The sequence below is a fragment of the Copadichromis virginalis genome, linkage group LG8 (assembly GCF_057382275.1).
Source record: "Copadichromis virginalis isolate Kocher_CV1m ecotype Utaka linkage group LG8, C_Virginalis_male_GT1.1, whole genome shotgun sequence".
Taxonomy (NCBI): domain Eukaryota; kingdom Metazoa; phylum Chordata; class Actinopteri; order Cichliformes; family Cichlidae; genus Copadichromis; species Copadichromis virginalis.
This window is the reverse complement of record NC_140625.1, coordinates 28,955,620-28,974,854: the sequence shown is the minus strand read 5'-3', so window position 1 is coordinate 28,974,854 and position 19,235 is coordinate 28,955,620. Positions and strand designations below refer to the sequence as shown.

General features: G+C 40.3%; 2 protein-coding genes across 2 annotated transcripts; both read right to left on the bottom strand.

Moving 5' to 3' along the window:
- Nucleotides 1-977: 977 nt before the first annotated feature.
- Nucleotides 978-6,529, bottom strand: tvp23b (trans-golgi network vesicle protein 23 homolog B (S. cerevisiae)). Its single transcript, XM_085466998.1, has 7 exons — nucleotides 6,439-6,529; nucleotides 5,264-5,340; nucleotides 4,652-4,796; nucleotides 3,231-3,320; nucleotides 2,935-3,060; nucleotides 1,601-1,729; nucleotides 978-1,510 (listed from the first exon to the last, which is right to left on the bottom strand). The coding sequence occupies exons 1-7, from the start codon at nucleotides 6,445-6,447 to the stop codon at nucleotides 1,484-1,486; spliced, it is 603 nt and encodes a 200-aa protein (XP_085323124.1). The 5' UTR covers nucleotides 6,448-6,529; the 3' UTR covers nucleotides 978-1,483.
- A 1,266-nt stretch (nucleotides 6,530-7,795) lies between these two features.
- Nucleotides 7,796-17,594, bottom strand: trim16 (tripartite motif containing 16). The gene is made up of 7 exons (XM_085466985.1): nucleotides 17,535-17,594; nucleotides 15,489-16,303; nucleotides 12,538-12,633; nucleotides 11,957-12,190; nucleotides 11,044-11,215; nucleotides 10,641-10,736; nucleotides 7,796-8,633 (listed from the first exon to the last, which is right to left on the bottom strand). The coding sequence occupies exons 2-7, from the start codon at nucleotides 16,182-16,184 to the stop codon at nucleotides 8,035-8,037; spliced, it is 1,893 nt and encodes a 630-aa protein (XP_085323111.1). The 5' UTR covers nucleotides 16,185-16,303; nucleotides 17,535-17,594; the 3' UTR covers nucleotides 7,796-8,034.
- Nucleotides 17,595-19,235: the final 1,641 nt, after the last annotated feature.

Here is a 19,235-nt window from a genome sequence, read left to right as displayed (position 1 = left end):
GGTTTGTACTGAATCAAGATTACGTTAACTAACTGCAAATGAAAGTAAACACACAATTCTTCTTCAGTTGTCTTTTATTATGGAGCACAGTAATTTTTCTCTGTATAGTCTTTAACTAAAATTGTGAAACCTGTGTCGCACACCCCTAAAAACCTTTAGAAATGAATGCATTTACTGTTTGTATGACAATAAAATGAACAGAGTAAAGCAGTATGGGGTGCACATCCCACAAAAGTGTTAATTTTATTTTTAAATGTTTAAAAATTTTATATCCTTTAATATAAGATTTTTGTCCCCACATTTATCACAGTTAGTAGCCCTTTTTGCTAGACAATGTGTCACCTTTATTATGGAGGTCAAATACACCAACTTCCGGTAATGGGTGTCTATCCCGGACATGTTTTTTAAAAACTTTATTTACAAAAGACAAACACAGGTAATTGTCTATGAAATCAGAAGATTTCTGAGTTTAAAGAAAACTTTTCAACACTGATATTTTGTTATTCAGGCACTTTTAGACAAACGCCTAAATGTTTATGTTATTTGTGAACTGTAATCAAGAGTTCTCAAAGTTTTTGAGAAAAAGAAATGTTGGGAAAGATGCCATTACGTGCAATGTCGAGAACCAACTCCTAGGGGTCGCTGTATCATTCAGTACTAAAATAACACATTAAAAGCATGAAGAACACAGTCATAACTAATTACATAAATAAATAACAGACCGTGGAATTTGCAGACTAAATGTTTAAACTCAGTTCATTAAGTAATATTTTTACTTTTGAGTCTATAAATTTCTGAAATTAAACAAAACCCTGGAACAGTGCTGGTTAAAGGAAACAAATCTTATTTATATCCTTTTTCTTGAATCTCTAACAGGATTCTTTTTATTCGACACTTTTCTTTTCTTAGAGGCTCCCGCATTTTAAAAAGCTGGAACTTTTTCTGGACTCTCCGCATAAATAAACACGAGCACCCAGTTCGGAAAAACGTTACAAATGTATTTGCACAAAAGAAGATGCTTCACACAGTTTGTTCACTTACATATTTACAAATCTCCTGTTACACTTTACACACTTTCATACAAACCAAAATGTCTGTACGACATCTCTCAAAGGTTCTTTAATTACTGTTAATTTATAAAGTTATTAGAGACAATGAAATCTAACTAAAAGAAGAAATTTGAAGGAGCTGTGAGACTACGACACAAACTACAGTCACTCCGACTTGTCAGCCGTTTTACACTCATGCAGTTCTCGGTAATCAGAGGATTTATTGCTGGACCTCAGGTAGTGAAAACACACCTCTGACCTCTGTGTGGAAGATAAAGACAACTCTACTGAGTCATTTAAAGAAAGCACATAATTAAAAACTGCCCTTTCCAGTTCTGAGAACGCTTTCCTGCCCATGTCCACTGAGAAAAAGAAGGTTTATATATCAGAGCATTGAGAATAATGCAGATGTGTTAACGCCGCAGAGCTGCACTCTACGATTCCTCTTCCTTAGACAGCGTCTGAGGAGGAAAAACACAAAGGACTTCTTAGAAACAGGACAAATGCTTTTAATTAAAAGACTATTTATTGTGTGTTTTATTAAAACTCACCTGTTTGAGGAACTGTCGTCCAAAATAATTGGTAGCCATGTTCTTTAAGCTGGTCTTCCCTCCCACTTTGCACCTCACGTATCCGTATAGGTTGGCGCCTTGCAGCACGACGCCCATGATCACGACGGGCTGTGAGGAAGACGACAGTTTTCTGAAATAAACCCTGGTCATATTTCATATTCCCCTTATTATCAATAAATCCCACGAAAAGGCTGAAGGTGAACCACGTGTATCCTCTTCACTGCTTGTATGTTCCCAGAACACGTGAGAACATGCTGAATACACAATAAAGAGATGCACTGATCTTTTTAAGGGAGTAACTCACAGTCACAGGGAGTTTATGATTGCAGTTGTTGTCTGGGCCAACAGCTGGAACCATCTTTTTCTATGATGATTCCTTGCAAAGATTTTGATCTTAGTTTTCATTTTTTAAAAGTTATGACTTCTAAACTTAACTGGGACCTTACTGCATCAGGTCATGTGAACTTCAAACGAGCATATAGCCTCCAGGGAAAACACTGGGTGCATGTCTGACACATCACCTCATAACGGTTCAAATCACACTGAGCATTTCAGACATGAAGCATACAGGCTGAAGGAGTCCACTGTGTTCCTGTGTCTGACTCCCAAACAACAATCTCGAGGGATAAAACCTTTAGTTTAAAAGTGACGTTTCTCTTGGGGCCACTTGGAGGTGTCTCCCAAAGTGAGTCCGTCCACACAGACTCTCATCTTAAACTCCACAGAGAACGTTTTTACCCTCTACGGACAGTTTCTTCTTTCTTAGGTGGTTTTAGGTAACGCAGCTGCTAGCCATCTGCTAGCCAAAACCAAAACACTGAGGCTTCAAACTGTGAAGCCCAAAACCACAGGACGGCTATGCCCATCTTTCATATACAGTGTATATGCAAATAAAAGTCCCACAAAGGAGCCAATGAGTCTCATCGTCCGTGAGCTGCAAACTGATAGTGATAAGTGATTCTTTTTATAACAAATTTCCACAAACCAATTAAGTTAGCTTAAAACTTAGAGATATTACTCAGAATTGCGTCCCCCCTCGTGCAGCAGGAAAACTTTGAAAGCAAGCTTGAGATGCAGGGTGAGAGCAGGGAAACACTGGCTCATGTTTACCAAGTAATTATTGTCTAATTTTACTTAAGAAAGCACCAAGAACTAATAGGGTTCAGTGGGCTTAGAGCTGAGAGACACAGCCAGGAGCTAGGTTTTATTTTCTCAGTGCTGTGAGAAAAATAAAGGTGTAACTGAGTTTTAATGGGATTTGTTGATAATAAGAAAAACAGCATTTGTCCAATCACTAAAATCTAACAACTTACCATCCATTTAATCCTGAATGAAAACAGGGTGCTAAAGACAAAGATGACCCAGAGGACGGGGCAAACAATCAGTCCGAGCCAGAATATCCTGGACTCTGAATCTGATGCTTGCTGCTTCCCTGTACCCTGAAGAAGAAGGAAACAGGATATCTCAGTTAGACATCTGCGAACACGATAAGACTCGTTGACAGTAAACATCTGGACGAAGCAACCTGACACAGAGCAACAGGTCAGGGTCATGTTTAGCCAAAGCCCCGTGTCGGAGCCGGAGCAGATTCAGCAGAGATGCATCTCACCTTCCTCGACTCAAACACCCAGTGGCTTCGTCCATCGTCATCCACCTGATTCCACCACCGCAGACCAACCATCAACCTCCCAGTGATGTTCTGCAGATGGAGAGATTTATGGCTTTGTTACGGAGATTCTGGCAAATCTTATTCACAAGGTGCTGGATCCGAGTACCGTTTCCTAGGTTTAATTATTTACACAAGTCTTTGTGTAACAGTGTGACTCTGGAAACCGAGTCCAGTTGCACATCTGACTTACAGAGGAAAACCAGAGCTATTATCCAAGGAGATTCTACAGCAGATTTAAGCAAGACTAACAAAAAAAAAAAAAAAAAGGCACTCGATGAGCCAATCGATCGCCCGAACAGAAAAAACATCAACCCTGGCCGGCACATGTACGCACTAAAGGGTCACAACAGCTTCAGGTAAAAAGCACCACATACTTGATACTGCAGAAAAGATCTTTTATCAGATCTAGCTCCTGATTTTCTACATGCACTTTTTCTATTCCAGTAAAAGTTTAAATGCTGCTTTCAACTGCCCCCTTGCCCCAAGGCGTCACCACAGCACATAGCGCCGCACACTTGATTTGGCAGTTTCCCACCAGATGATTTCCATTTAACCCCAAAAAGGATTTGCGTCTCCAGCTGGAATCGTACCAGCAACCTGCCAAGCAAGTGCGCTAACCACTATACCAGTGACCACTGAAATTAATCCCAGAGCTCTTCAGTCATTCATTTCTGTTGGTAAGGGATTCAGATTCATTCCAAGGAGGCAGTTTTGTTGTGAGATTTGCTTTTAGAAGGACTAGTTTATGTGGACTTCACTACCATGAGGCTATTTAAACCGATTCAACGTGAACATCATCAGCACACAATAACACATCCACAAGAACCAGTGAATGACAAACGTCCAGAAAGCAGAGGTCTTTAAATCTCACTGCAGGTAGTGAAGCTACAGTGATCAAATACAGAAAACAGCACATTACAAATGTCAGACTGGCCTGTAAACTCTGCCTCAACTCATCATGATTATGACTGGATGCCTGCAGTACCGGCTGTAGAATATCCGGTCTCCAAGGCTCCGAACTGTCTGTCAAAAAACACGATGGTTGAATCTGTGACCAAAACCTTCACCATGTTTTTCTCACGACTGCTCATCATCTCATCCGAGCACCAACAATTCATTCAAAACTAATAATCAATAACCAAAAAGTGAGAACAGTTGGCAAGCTTTTAGGACGATTTCCAATCTTGCTTTTAAGCTCCTGATAAAACTTTTATCTCATCTGGTCCACTCTTCCTCTGAGTTCTGCCTTTAAGAAATGCACAACAAAAAGCAAAAAAGCCCCACCAAGATCATTAATTATAATCAATACAACAACTCCTTCCATCACTACAGTGGAGATATTAAAGTGATAAGAGAAACACCTTTACTGTCCAGAAGTCACATGAGAGCAGAAGGATTATTGTGACCATGCAGGCGATGAAGCTCCCGCTGATGAGCTCAGCGAGCAGGTACACGATGATGGCAATGACTCTGAAGAAGAGGTGGAAGAAGGCCGCTACCGGATGCCTGGTGACACATTTTTAACTAATTTAATATGACAAGGAGTATCCACACAGATCAATAACCAATATTGTGTCATATTAATAACAATTATAATCATTATTATTAATAAGAACAAATAATAATAACAACATTTAAAAAATCTTTTTGTTTTTTTGCTCAGTGTAAAACTTAAACATGGGTCTCTGACAACAGCAAAAGTCATTGTAAAATATCGTCTCTAATAGTCAACTAGCCCACATCAGATGATAGTGATAACTTAGCAGACAGATCAGTGAAGTCCTTGTAAAAGTGTGAAAACATACCAAACAAACCCCACAAACCATTAGCCATTATTATCTTGATATCAAGTAGTGACTTGCACAACAAACAGCAAAAGCTTTTCCTTGAAATGTAAATAAATCATTTAATGAAGTATAAACTATCTTCTCTGCAGAGAAAATGTTAAATCCTTCAGCGATCTGCAAACGTACTTAACGCCTGACTTCTTCGACCTTTTCCCTGCGTCATCCTCGGCATCAAACAGAGACACGTCTTCATCGTTGGTATCCTGAGGGATCAATAAGAAAGAGGCTTAAACCTCAACATAAAACAATGTGAAAAAAAGCATCGTCTCTCTGTGGTCAGGGATCATCAGAGGAGTAAGATTGATAACAGTCTGTTTGAAACAGAAATCTGGAGGTTTCGTAATACTAATACACAATTCTGTAACAGGTTGTTTCTGAGCTTTTAACATCATAAATAAATACTCCAAGTCCTCACAGTACAACTTCATATGCCTCCAAACACACTCCTGTTGTTGGGGTAATAGTTTTTTTATTCCTATATTATCAAGAGATTCAGTTTACTAACTTAAATGGCAAAATAAATCTTCAAATGCTGACACTTAACAAGTTAGAACCAACAAGAGTACCAAGAAAATAAACAAACAGTTGTTATTATTATTGAAAACGTGCCATTTCTTCATTATTGTTGCACTCTAACAGCTGTCAGCTCAAACACAGAGCAGGCCTAACACTAAGATCTTATTAAGTTGTTTTGACATGTTAGCAGGATAACTTAAAGTGAATTTGACCTGTAAACTGGAAAAACCAAATACTTACCAGCTGCTTAAAGAACAGCAGCTGATAATATAGATTGGAGTGAGGTCACTTTAGCTTCTCTGTGCCAGGAGACAGTTTAAAACTCACACTTTTGTTTGCTCGGATTATAAACAGCACAAACATTGCCACGTTAGCAGGATGTAGCTTCATTTCACGTTTTGTCACCTTGTTTGCTGATGTTTGTTCAGGCTGATGCTAACTTTAGCAATCGTTAGCTGACACCGCAACACAACAGATGCCCTCTAGCGTAAATTTGCCGTATACAGGTTTAAAGCGAACATTCTGATCGTGGGTTTTTTTCGAGTAGAAAACTTCATCGTTTGATCCGTTTTAAAAACATCATTTTAACGGTAGCTGAGCAGAAATGTTAGCGTCTTAACTACTTAGCAATATTAGCACCACAGATGTCCAACCGAGCTGGGAAACATTCTTCAGCTTCATTAAATAATTTTACTGACGGTTAATGCTTAAACAATCTCACGTTAGCTGTTAACCACACTAAGACATTATTTTAAAAAATAGGAAATAAAAGTGCTCTTACTTACGGCTAGCATCTTGAAACTTGGTCAGGCTCTTCCTGCTTACATGCTCAGTTACACGTCACTATAGTCAGGTGACCAAAACGCGCCACGTCACTGAAGTCCACGCGGTTCCTCGATAAAAAAAAAAGTGTTTGACGTAATATTTTATTTTTGAAAACAACATTTTTTGTATCATAAAATGTTTACCATACATAACATTAAATATATATTTAATAAAAATAATAATAAAATTATGAGTATAAAAATCTTTATACTCATAATTTGCAATAATGTGTTTTTTTGCATTCTATTTTTTTGTTTTATTCCAATTTCTTTTCTTTTTTTTAATGTGTTAATTGATTCATTAAATTATGTACTCGTTGTATACTATTACTCAGAAATGACAGGTATAGAAATATTATGTTCATAGTGTCGTATATATAGGTTAATCCATCCAATTCAGGGTTGCAGGGCAGGGGAGGGGGTACACCCCAAAAAGGTCTCCAGGGATCCTGACATAAAAAGACAGTCAATCACACACACATTCGCACCTATGGCTAATTTAGAATCGGCAGTCATCCAAACATCTGCATGTCTTTGTACTATGGGAGGAAGCCAGAGTACCTGAGAGAACTGACAAGTGGAGAACATGCAAGCTGCTGCACATAGATAGACTTGGATTCAAAGCCCAGACCTTCTTGCTGTGAGATTAGGTACAGAATAATCATCAAAGATATTTTAAGTGTACTGATTTTTTTTTTTTTTTAATCCTAGCTTTGGTAATTTAACAGCACATATGGTTCACATGGATGAAAGACGCCTCTGAGCACAGAGGCACAAACTACAAACCATGCATGTAATGCTTTGTCTCTCCACCTGTGTACATGTCTGATATTTTGTCTCCGTTTGTGACTCTTCCTGCTCATGTTGCATCTCTTTATTTCTTTAATGTACATATGCAGGGGTTTTTTTTTTTTTTGTCAATGTCTGCATTTGTTTTGCAGCTTTTGTTCACTTTTACATCAGTGAAGAAATGTGCCTTTTTCTCCCTAAGTGACCAAAGCTTGGTGCAGTCATTTTTCTTTTTCACCAGCAAATCTCGAGGTTGATTTACTTGAACAAACCACCACAGTGTGGCCTCTGCTCTACTGAGAGATACAACAAGGAAGCTTTCCAAAAAGTATTAAACAAGGCTAAGGAATAACCCATGTCTGGAAAAGCTAAAACAAAAATTTTGAATCCTAAATGATCCACTTAGTTTTTGAAATCATATTTATGTGTGCCACAGAAATGTACATTAGCAAATGTTTAAAGGATGCTGTTGATTTGATGACGTAGAGTGTTTCAAACTGTCAAGAAAACCAGGCATTTGTTTTGCAAATGCAGATACGCCTTTTTATTTGCATACAGAAAATATAGAACATTTTCAGTAACAGTAGTCCCAAAGACACACCGGTGAAGAGCATCAACATGACGTGATCCCAAATGAGAAACAGATTATTAGTTTTGCAACAAAAATAAATCTCCTGTAAACAAGTTGTAACATTTCAAGAGTTCATCTCTTATTTTCCAGAATCAGTACAATACTCTCCTATACTTAAGTTCTCCAAGAAAAGCGGTTTATGAAGCGATATCTTCTGTTGTAGGTGAGGTGGGAGGAGACGGGGTTTTCAGAGGTAAAGGTTCCCCAGGCGCCACCAAGAGAACATTGTTCTCTTTCTTGGGCAGCCAGACCGCTGGGTACAAAGGCTCCAGGAACTCCGTCTGGTACTTGTGGATGAGCGTCATGGTCTCACCCACCCCGTAGAATGCCAGTAGGCCTTGCGTGTAGTCCACATAAACCCCAATACGACTAAACATCTCCACATTTAGGGGAGTTTCCACATCACAGTGCCAGGTGGAGAAGTTACGGCCATTCCACTGAAGGCACCAGGAGAAGCTGTTCCCCGTGATGCAGCTGTTGCTCTCATTGCCCTTGCGGTCGATGCTCTTGTACGTGAGGCCAACATGAGTGCTTTCACCTTGGATGTCTGCCTCAAAGTAGTGCCGGCCCATGTAGAAGCTCTCCACAGCCAGAACCTGACGGCAGTTCTCAAAGCGCTCGGGCACATCGGGGTAAGGATGCTGCCAGGGCGAGGTGTTTGTCACCTTTTTGTTATCCTCCGTTAGGCGGAGGAACTTATGAGCCGTTGCAGGATCAAAACTCACTTGGGCAGCATCTGCAAAGGATTGTTGAACATGTCAGTTTACTTATGTTACGCAACAAGACAGGCAGGAAAGCAAATAGCTGTAGTCCCAAAGATTACAGTGTAAACACAGATACTTCAAAACTACACTACAATATGGCTGTTGTGCTATATTAAGTAGTTTTGTGTTAGCTAATTTATAGTTTATGTTTCAGTAGACTCACTGTAGATTTACAAAGTTGTGACACCATGAGTGCAATGGGTACCTGGTTGGGATGCTGGGAAACCATGAGGAAAACATAATGCAATGATCAGGTGAAAACCAAACTTCGAGTAGATTTCCATAAAATGATACTGCATTATGTTTACTGGCTTGTCCTTATTTTCTGCCATATGCATACTACTATAATGGTGGATGTCAGTCAGTGCATTAATGTAATTCCGTAATTCCCATGAGGGAAATTAAAAAGTTGCAATCCTGCCCTGAACACTCAGTTTCACACAGTTCTCTTTTATTTCTACTCTTGGCTCTGTATTATGTCAGTGGAGGGGAATACCCTGAATATGGTCATCTCATTTACACAACTCTAGCTGTGCCCACAGAAGCTCCGCTCATGTTGTTGGTCTATTTGGTCTTTTGAACAGTACATTTGTTTTGATAGCTTGGTCGGCATTATCAGCAAAAAGCCAGACTCGTTCTCGGTGGGTGCTGTTCTATGTTCCTACTGCCTGCTGTGGTCACAAGCTCTGAGTAGTGACAGAGAGAATGAGATCGTGGGTAAAACCTGTGGAAATGAGGGACTTGGTCATTTTGGGAGGGATTCAGAGTAAAGTCCCTATTTCTCTACATCCACAGGAACCACTTGAAAGTGGTTGGGGATCGCTCAGGATGCCTTCTGAACAAGGCCCGACAGCGTCTCTACCACCTCAGATGCTTGAGAGACTTCCGACTGCCCTCCAAGGTGCTCAGGAACTTTTACTCCTGCACCATAGAGAGCATCCTGACGGGAAACATCTCAACCTGGTTCGGGAACAGCACCATGCAGGACAGACGAGCTCTACAGAGGGTTGTGCGGTCAGCTGAGCGCACCATCCGCTCCGAGCTCCCTGACCTGCACTCAATCTACAGCAGGCGGTGCCGGACCAAGGCCAGGAAGATCATGAAGGACCTCAGCCATCCCAACAACAGACTGTTCTCTCTGTTGAGGTCAGGAAAGCGATTCCGCTCCCTGAAGACCAACACAGAGAGACTGAGGAGGAGCTTCTTCCCGCAGGCGATACGGTCTCTCAATCACACCACCACACAGTACTGACCCACACATATAGTTCTTACACACACACTGGACATTCTGGACATTTGTTTACACTAGTGGCCACTGTACAACTACACTGCGTGGTCATCAAATCAAATCACTTTATCACAAGTCACTTAAATAAATCACTTTTAAGCATATTTGCACTGCACAAGACACTTAAATATGTGGACTGCACAACCCTGGACATTACATTTCTTTCATTACCATTTATTAGTTGTACAGCTGCTCTTATTGTTCTATATTTCTTCATATACACAATATATTTTCTATATTGTGTATTGTGTATTTTGTTGTACAGTTATTTTATTTTTAACTTTAATTTTTATATTTTATTTTATTCTTTCCAAGTTAAATTTACCCTTCATTTTAATTTTCATATTTATTTCCTATCCTAGTCATAGTCTTTTATTTTAGGTCACGAGCAGTTGTCTAAGCATTTCACTGCATATCGTACTGTGTATGACTGTGTATGAGACAAATAAAATTTGAATTTGATTTGAACTCCTAGGTAAGCATGCCCGGGCATTTCCTACTGGAGGGAGAACCTGGGGTAGACCCAGGACACTGTGCTTGTGGTCTTCATGAAATTTGCATCCTTGCCAAAACCCCATATTCATTATAGTTTTAAAATAAAAGACAGACTATAAGCACATCCAAGGTTGTTTTTTTGGTTCTGGAAGCATATTGTTTGCTACTCGCAGTTCTTAACTACAGAAATACTTACACTTTAGAAAGTCCGCCCGTGTCACCGGATCTGGAAGAGACTTGATGTGTTTTGCTGCAACAATAGCCTTTACTGTTGTCTTTATTCCCACTTTGTCTGCAAAAAAAGAAGACATATTTTAGTGTCTCATAAGACAACATGTTTAGATTTCTCTTCATGAATTTTGTTTTTATTATGCACAAAAACGTTCTCCAGGGCAACAGGTATGTGCTGTCGTTTCATTTCTTATGGTGGCATATTAATGACTAGCAAAGCAGTTTCATCATGAATCATACATTCTGCTCTTGCTCAAGCACAGCTAAAAATTCTTTACAAGACTGAACATGCCCCGGCAGCTACACAACTCTCTGGATCTCTGTGCTCTTGCTGCTGCTATGTAGTTGCTTCCTGCTCACTTTCTTACCGCTTTTGCACGTTTCTTTGACTTTGCCTATGTATGAAGACACCAGCAAGGCACAGAGCTCCTGCGTGGAGTCAACAATCACACGGCTGAAGTGATTCAGACAGTCCATCAAGCCGATGTAGACACCAGGCAGGGAGATATCAGTGGCTTCTTTTTTCCACTCTGCGTATTCCTAGAAAACAAACACGGTGGCATTCAGGAATGAAAACTGAGGCATTTCTGCTGCCTTTAGGCACGAATGACTTCCTGTCTCGTTGAGAAATACAGCAAATGGTAAAGGAAAAGGAAAAGGCAGACAGTGGAAGCATCTCATCATTCGCAAAAGATTTTTATATATATATATATATATATATATATATATATATATATATATATATATACATACACATACATACACACACACACACATACACACACACACACACACTTAAATAAATTTGAATTTTAACTGAGATGCCTGTTAAACAACAATATATTTAATTCATAGACTTCATAAAGACTGTCTCACAAGTGCAGTTGTATGTGTCCAGTTGGAGGGGCCGAATATAATGCGAGTAAGCAAAATAGTGTATAAGTAGTGTACACGATGTGTTTTTAGTTGTCTTTATGAAGTTTTCTTCCTCTCTGATACACCTGTCCCTCAGTCAGGTGTACAAAGATTTTGTACTATAAGTTTAACTCATAAACTTTTAATTTGAATTTCCAACAGTTCCATTAACATTGTTGCTGTTATCATTAGGTGAAAGGTGATATTCAAAAAGCCCAACTTGTTTCCTTTCACCTTGACATGAAAAGTAGGTTGAATCAAAACAAGCTCTGTTACCTTGAAACAAGCCTAAGGACAGATTTCTACAGCTTTTCTTCCATAAGCGGGACAAAGACTAGTTATGACACTGCTGTTTTGAATTTGTACCTGCAGGAAATCCACATCATTTTTGTTCTTGGAAATCTTCTCCATCTGCACCTGAGTCTTCTTCAGATCTGTGCACCTCTGCTCCAGGTGAACCCGAATGCCCTCGGCTTGCTGCAGTGCCTGCTTCTCCTCACCCTCCAAGATCTCCGTCACCTCCTTCTTGGCTCGCTCCACCACCGCTTGCAGCTCCTCAAACTGGCTCTCGATCACTGCTCGTACATCCTTCACAGATTGCTGTAAAATACTGCCTTTAGTTTCTCTTAGTGTAAACAGAGTTCACATTCTGACATAATAACTTTTAATTACTTTAAAAGTTACAGTAAGTAACATGTAGGGAACCTGGCAGAGCCACATAACTGCAGACTCACTGCAGGAATTCTTCATTACTCATTACTACTACATGAAAAATATGGATTTCCTCTCACACCTCAGAGAAACCAGTTTGATTTGGGTGACTCTGAAATATCCAGGATTACAAACTGTTGAGTTCACAGGCCAGAAATAGCTGCAACCGACTCATTTTACTTAACTGTTGTGACTCTGTGTGACTCACAGTGAATCATTTCTAATGTTGTGTTTACCTCAATGGAGACTGTATTGAGCTGAAGTTTGTTGATGGCATTTTCTGCCGCCGTCATCGTCTTCATCATCTCATTCTGTTTCTCCCTCAGTTCGTTCTGTTAACAGAGCAAGAGTCAGTCAGCTTCCTCATAGAAAATATGTGTAGATGTTAATATCTAGATTGTTTCAGGGAAAACTTTTGCTCTCTGGTTCCTTTTATTCTGAAAGGGTCCGATATCTGACCCTAGGCTTGTATATCTGTGGTTTTCTGTCAAGTCAGGTCTAAATTGCTCAGGCAGATCCAGGCAACTCTGAAGCAGAGCAGCTATTCTGATATTAACTCCTACAATTGTAGGCCCAGCGGGAAGCGCTACAAGCGTCTCTCTGAGTCAGCATGCAAGTGCAGGTTTGAAATTAATTAAAAATATATATATTTAATTTACTGCCAGGACAGGGATGTCCTACTTCCTGACTCATTTTTATATCACTTCCTGAAACACGACACCAAGTTACAAGTGTTAGTTAATTATTGTGTCAGGCAGATGATACTTTGTGTTATTAATGCTATTGGCTTATCCAACCAATAGCATTATTGAAAATAATATTTGGGAGCTTTTGTGCCTGTGCACCAGCTTACACACTGATAACACGTGTGCCCAAATTGTGATGTTACATTACAGGTGGAGGATCATTTCATTTCCTAGTCCATGTTGCATTACATTTTTGTCCTATATAATCAACTTGGAAATAGTTGTCTCCGTATCATAGTGGCTGTTTAATATTAAAACTAATTAAAATTGATTCACATCAAGGTTCAGAGTCCTCAGCTGAAGCTGTCCCTGCTAACTCCGTGTTCATTTTAAAATCCCCACTTCCAGCTTGTATTGTTTTACACATGTTTTCCTCTGCTGTGGTACTTCTACAATATTTTATATATTTGTTGTCTATTTTGTTTGTGAAAGAGATGTGAAAATTAATAAAGATCATTTATACTATCTATTAACATGACTGCTGAGCAGTCTTCACAAAATCAGATCCGTGACTGCCTCAAGAGATCATTAATAAGACTTTGATGTGTTATTTGTGACCAATTCAATTCTTTTGATTGTTTTCATTATTCCCTGACTACATCATGTCAAACATGACGAAACATTATTCTGATGAAGAAGTTAAGCAAAGGTGACCTTTTGTTTGGCACCATGACAAATATCTGTCGTTATTAAGCGAAAAACAATCTTTGGAAATACTTCCAGTGGTTTATGTTAGTCCCACTTTGATCCACACAATATTTGCTGAAAAGGTAGTTAAACATCTGAAGAGTCTTTTCTATAATCAGTAAACCCACAACTCCTACTGAGTTCTGTAAGACAAGAAAATGTTAAAAATGATTTCATTGAATCATTTCAAACAAAATAATGTTTTAATGCTTTTCTTGTGCTGTAAAAAGGGACTGTCCTGCTCTCCCACTCCAGGAGGGTGGACAGCGGGATCAACCTAAACAGAAGTGACTTACATAATAATTCTCTATTGTTCAAATGTGGAACGAAAGCTCTGAAAAGGAAGAGGAAGCATTCATCATACTGTGCTTTCTGTTTTTCTTCTGTCTGGTGTGTGTGCGTGTGTGTGTGCGTGTGTGTGTGTGCGTGTGTGTGCGCGCGTGTGTGTGTGATGACCTCCATGTTCTTTCGTTCAAAACTAAATACAGTGGAACCCCGGCTTACGAAGACCCCATTTAACGAAAAATTCAAGTTACAAAGGCACTTAACGGCAATATTTCTGCCCGTGGTACGGCAAAATGCCCGAGTAACGAAATAGATAAAATAGAAAATTTAAAAAAAATGAAATTAAATTCCATAATGTTATGTACATGTACGTACATATGCATGCATACGCATGCTTTCTTCAACCTCCGCCACCTCCTCCTCCACCAAGAACTTCGTCTTCAGCCAGCATCGCCTCACTCAAAAGGCGATGGAAAAAGGTGCTTCGAATTTTTGACTTACGAAAGACCCTCTGGAACAAATTAAATGCGTAAGTCGGGGTACCACTGTACTTAAAATCACATTTTGCAGGTCAGCAAATAAAGAATATTTGATCAGCGGTGGTGGGATTTCCGCCTACGCTCCTCCCACCAGTGTTTTCTCTGCAGTTCTAACAAAGAAGTCAAAGGTTTTGTAACGAGAGCGCTCTTCAAATAACTGGTTTTGATTTCAGGTCTGTGCAGGAATCTAAGCTGGAATGTTTGATGGCAGTCACAAAGAGAGATGGGCTTCAGATTTAACTACAAAGCCAAACGTGAGCAGATGACCTCCAGAGTGGACGCTGAAGTACTGTTAACTGGATGAAGCATTTAGAGGAACATTTGAGCTGTGCTGCTCCGACCTGCTGACTTAGACACTTTAGATTTAGTCTCCTCTTTAGTGCAGGGAAGCAATAATCTCCGATGTGATTTAAAGGATTATTTATGAGCTCAAATTCCTAATTAATGACACAACTGCTGTCACAGTCTTATTCCTTTGATAGTTAATCTTTTATTTACTCAACACTTTACTCGCCATCCACGCGACCTTTGCCACACATTCAGCAATGCTAAATATGAGATAAGAAATCCTGACATTAAATTCCTAGAATGGACTCATTTTAATTAATAGCGTCTCTCTTTGACAGTTTAGTTTAAACAAAACTCAGGTATTTATTAAAAATAAAAATAAATGCTGAAAATATGAGTGTTTAATTGCCTCATTCTATCTCCAAAAAGAAAGTGTCTCAGTTCAGAGTCCCCTAAAGCAATGAAAGCAGCTGATTCTCACATGCTGACATGCTGACATTAAAAGATTTAAGGCAGCAGGAACTCTTAAGGAGACCCAAAATAAAACTGAATATTTTCAGTTGGGAATTCAGCCTGAAAATTCATATCAGATGTGTTGAGGTCATTCAAAGGAATGTGCACACAGTACAGGGAAACACTTGCCTCGATCTGATTACGAGCGTCCACCACAGACACGGTGTTGTGCCCCTTGTGGTCCTCGTTCACGCAGTCCTGGCAGATGCAGCAGGAGTCGGTGGAGCAGAACAGGTCCAGGGGCCGCTTGTGGCTCTCGCAGGTCCGCCTCTCGATGTCCCTGAGCGGGTCCACGAGCCGATGGTTTTGAAATTTTGGATTTTCCAGGTGAGGCCTGAGATGGGCCTCGCAGTACGACACCAAGCAGGTGAGGCAGGACTTGAGGGCCCTGCGGGGGCTTTCAATGCAAGAGTCACATACCACATCGTCGGGGCCCAAAGGTTCCTCCTTATCCTGGTCCTCTTTTGGTCCTTCTTCTGTCTGTGGTTCTGCTTCCTTTTTGTCCTCTTCAGGCTTCTTGGGGTCCTCGGACTGATTCAGGTCTTTTTGGATCTCGGTCTCCTCCGCTGTCGTTGACTCTTGACTCTGTTCCTCACTGTTTTTATTTACATGAGCGTCAGCTGTTCCATTCTGTTTGGGACTGCCAGGCTTGACGGGACACTGTGGACATCCTTTACTTTTGTCTCCGAGACAGGAACCGCATACGGAGTGACCACAAGCTGCCGGCTCCCCCTCGCTCAGTTTACCTGAGCAGACATGACACAGGTTCTGCTGCTGCTGCTGTTTGGGGAGAGGAGCTACTTCTACAGCTGCTGTATCTGCCATGTCTTCAGCTCTTCTTTGAGCGCCTGGCGTCACTTCCACTCTTTAAAGCTGTGTGGAAATAACTGGCTCAGCCACTTCTGTCAGCCAGCAGTATCTGATCGCAGTAGAGAAAGCCACACCTAGATGATGTGAGAGACGGTCAGGACTCATAGTTTCAGTCAGAACTCAACCCGCCCCTTCAGCACTCACATGCAAACAGATACACACCCACCTCCACGTCTTTAACACTGAAAGAGGGAGGAGGTGCAGGGTGGAGTCCACAATGCAAACCAGGTACAGAGGTGTAGGATTGCATTCTCCCACATGCGCTATGTTTGAATATGCACTGAAACTTACAAGTTCTGCTACCAGTAAGCAACAACTGACCTATCTACTGTCTTTATAGACACACTGATGAGGCCACTCACTGCTTTCCCGCCCTGCTCCAACAAAATTAAATTGAAAACTGGTCTGGATAAAACAGAGGTGATCACTGCTGCAGCCTTTTGCTTACTCACCCTCTTCCTCTTTCACCTTTCTGCAGATAAGCAAGAGGAAAAAGCAAATGCTGATAGGATCAGGTTTCAGCAGCGCCAAAAGCAGACGCTGCCACCCAGTGTCCATAATAATGCTTGGCAGGTACTGCTAATGTTGGTATCAATCCAATACCATGTACCCAGTAAATACAGGGCTGGTATAGCTGATACTGATACTTCTGACCTATAAACTTATGAGATGCACATCAGTGAATTCTGAACCCATTTTAATGAGCATTAAATCTCTGTGCTGAATGTAAACGTGCCAGTCCTAAAGCCTGGGTCAGCTTGTGTTGTTTAAATGTGCTTATTGTGTTGTAAATAAAGTAGACATGACAGGTTCAAGATATTGTTCCCAGCGTGAGTGTGAGGTATCATTTTTTTAATTAAAAAGTAATTATTATTTAACACAATGGATGATGGAAACACAGCACTGATCCCATCTCGACAGTATCGATATCACTAACAGCGCAGGTAACGATTGTAGTAATACTTTTGATCAATCCGCCGGTCAGGGTAATAGAAAGTTACGAAGTGAAGAGCAACAGACTGTAGAGGAAGTTCCACAAACACTCACAAACTGTTAGATTTGTTCCTTCTATCGAGAATAAATGTTGCTAAACTGCAGTTTCCTAAAGTTTGTGATGCTCGTTCCTGTTTTTCACACATGTGCGTAGACATGCGCACATGTGACCACATGTCCGGGCTTTGTCCGGGTTAAACAAACACCACCTGATCATAGTTCAAGGTAAAGGTGTAGGTGGTGTTTGAAAGCACCTTAGCTGTAACAGCAGCAGCCTTCGTGTCTGACGCTTTTTAAAGTCTTAAGATTTACCTTCAGTTAGGTTTATCGTTCCCAGGCTGAGGGGAGGTGACGGGATTCTCTTCTTACCGGGGGTTTTCTCCTCGGTAACCGATCAACAGGTGAGACAGCACCGCCTACTGACCAATCAAGTGTCCTGAAAACTGCGTCGTCACTCCCGGACACACACACACACACACATATATATATGTGTGTGTGTGTGTGTGTGTGTAGTAATTTCTATGAATCTTTTTTTTTTACATTGTTTATTAATTGTAGTTGTATTCATTGTGTATTTTGGTTTCATGTAAATGTATGTTCTAACTTTGTGTATTGTGAATGTAAGGCAAACAAGGGACAATAGGTGGAAATTCGCAATAGCTATAAACCTATGTGCAGTGCATCAGCCTCATGTTTCATATTTGGACTATGTTAAACTGCACTGTCCCTTTTAAATAAAGGATTATTATTATAACCCATCAGATTCTCCTGTGTCTCAGTGACAGTGCTGTGATATTAACATGATATTTATCGAAAAGCCTGTCCAAGAAAACAGTTTGGCATTCATAATTGTTTTTAATTAAATGAAATGGCATGTAAAGAAAACAAAAATACTGAAAGGAAAGGTCATCTTCCAGTATGATTTATCTCATCTTAAATGATTTTATCTTGCATTTAAAACGATTTCTATCATTGCTGGATGTCTAATTTTTATGACACAGATGCTGAAGAATCTGTGTCCTCTTGTTTGTCTCATTGTCTCTGTACACAGTGACGAGTTCCTGCCTCAAGGGCCAATCAGAGTGAGAGGCACTTGCTCATCAGCATCTTGCATCATTTAAACATCGGCTCTTCACATCATGGTGTGACAGGTTTGCCACCTGGTACTAACACGATGGAACAGCATCCCCACACTCTGACTTGGAGAATGCATGGATTTTGAGGTGGCCTTTAAGAAGCAGCTACAAACTCATCTTTGTATATTTGCTTTTGAGTAACCTCTGAAATCTGGATATCTTAAGATCCCTTTTACCAGCTCGGTATCTACCTAATAAAAAAAAGCACTCTATAGTCGCTCGGGGAAGCCTCAGCTACAATAAATAAGCCTTTTAACAGGGCTGTATTATTACAGCTGTGTGCCCTCTTTCTCCTTTCTTTTTCCTTCTTCGACAGATAATGTTTTATTTATTGCACTAATGGATTTCTGTTGTTCTGTGTACTCATGTATCAGCTTCTCTTCTGAGGGGCAGCACTCTGGGATGTCCCACATCTCTGTTAGCAGTCATAAAGTTCCGGGCTTTCCCGAACGCTGCTTTGAATAAAATCCTTTTCAGTTACCTGCAAATGCTTACCTTATAATCAAAGCGCAGAAATAAAACATGTTCCAGAGTATCTCTGAATAAATGCACATTTTTTAAGAGTTTACTAAAACTGAATATTGGGCTGGCTGATTGCTTCTGCTACACTTTAAGTGTCTCAAACAGTTGCTTAAGGTATTCTCTGTGTCAGAGTATGAAACAAAGCCTTTATTCGTCCATTTTTAAGTCACATTTTCACCCCATTTACAGCCCAAGTGTTAAACAGGAGAGCGACAGCAGGGGTGACAGGCAGCTCATTCGTTTACAGGAATAAAAAGCAATAGCATGATTTTTATTTCAGTAACTTCATGTTAGAATTTATTATGTGAAACACACGCACACACACGCACGCACACGCACGCACGCACACACACAC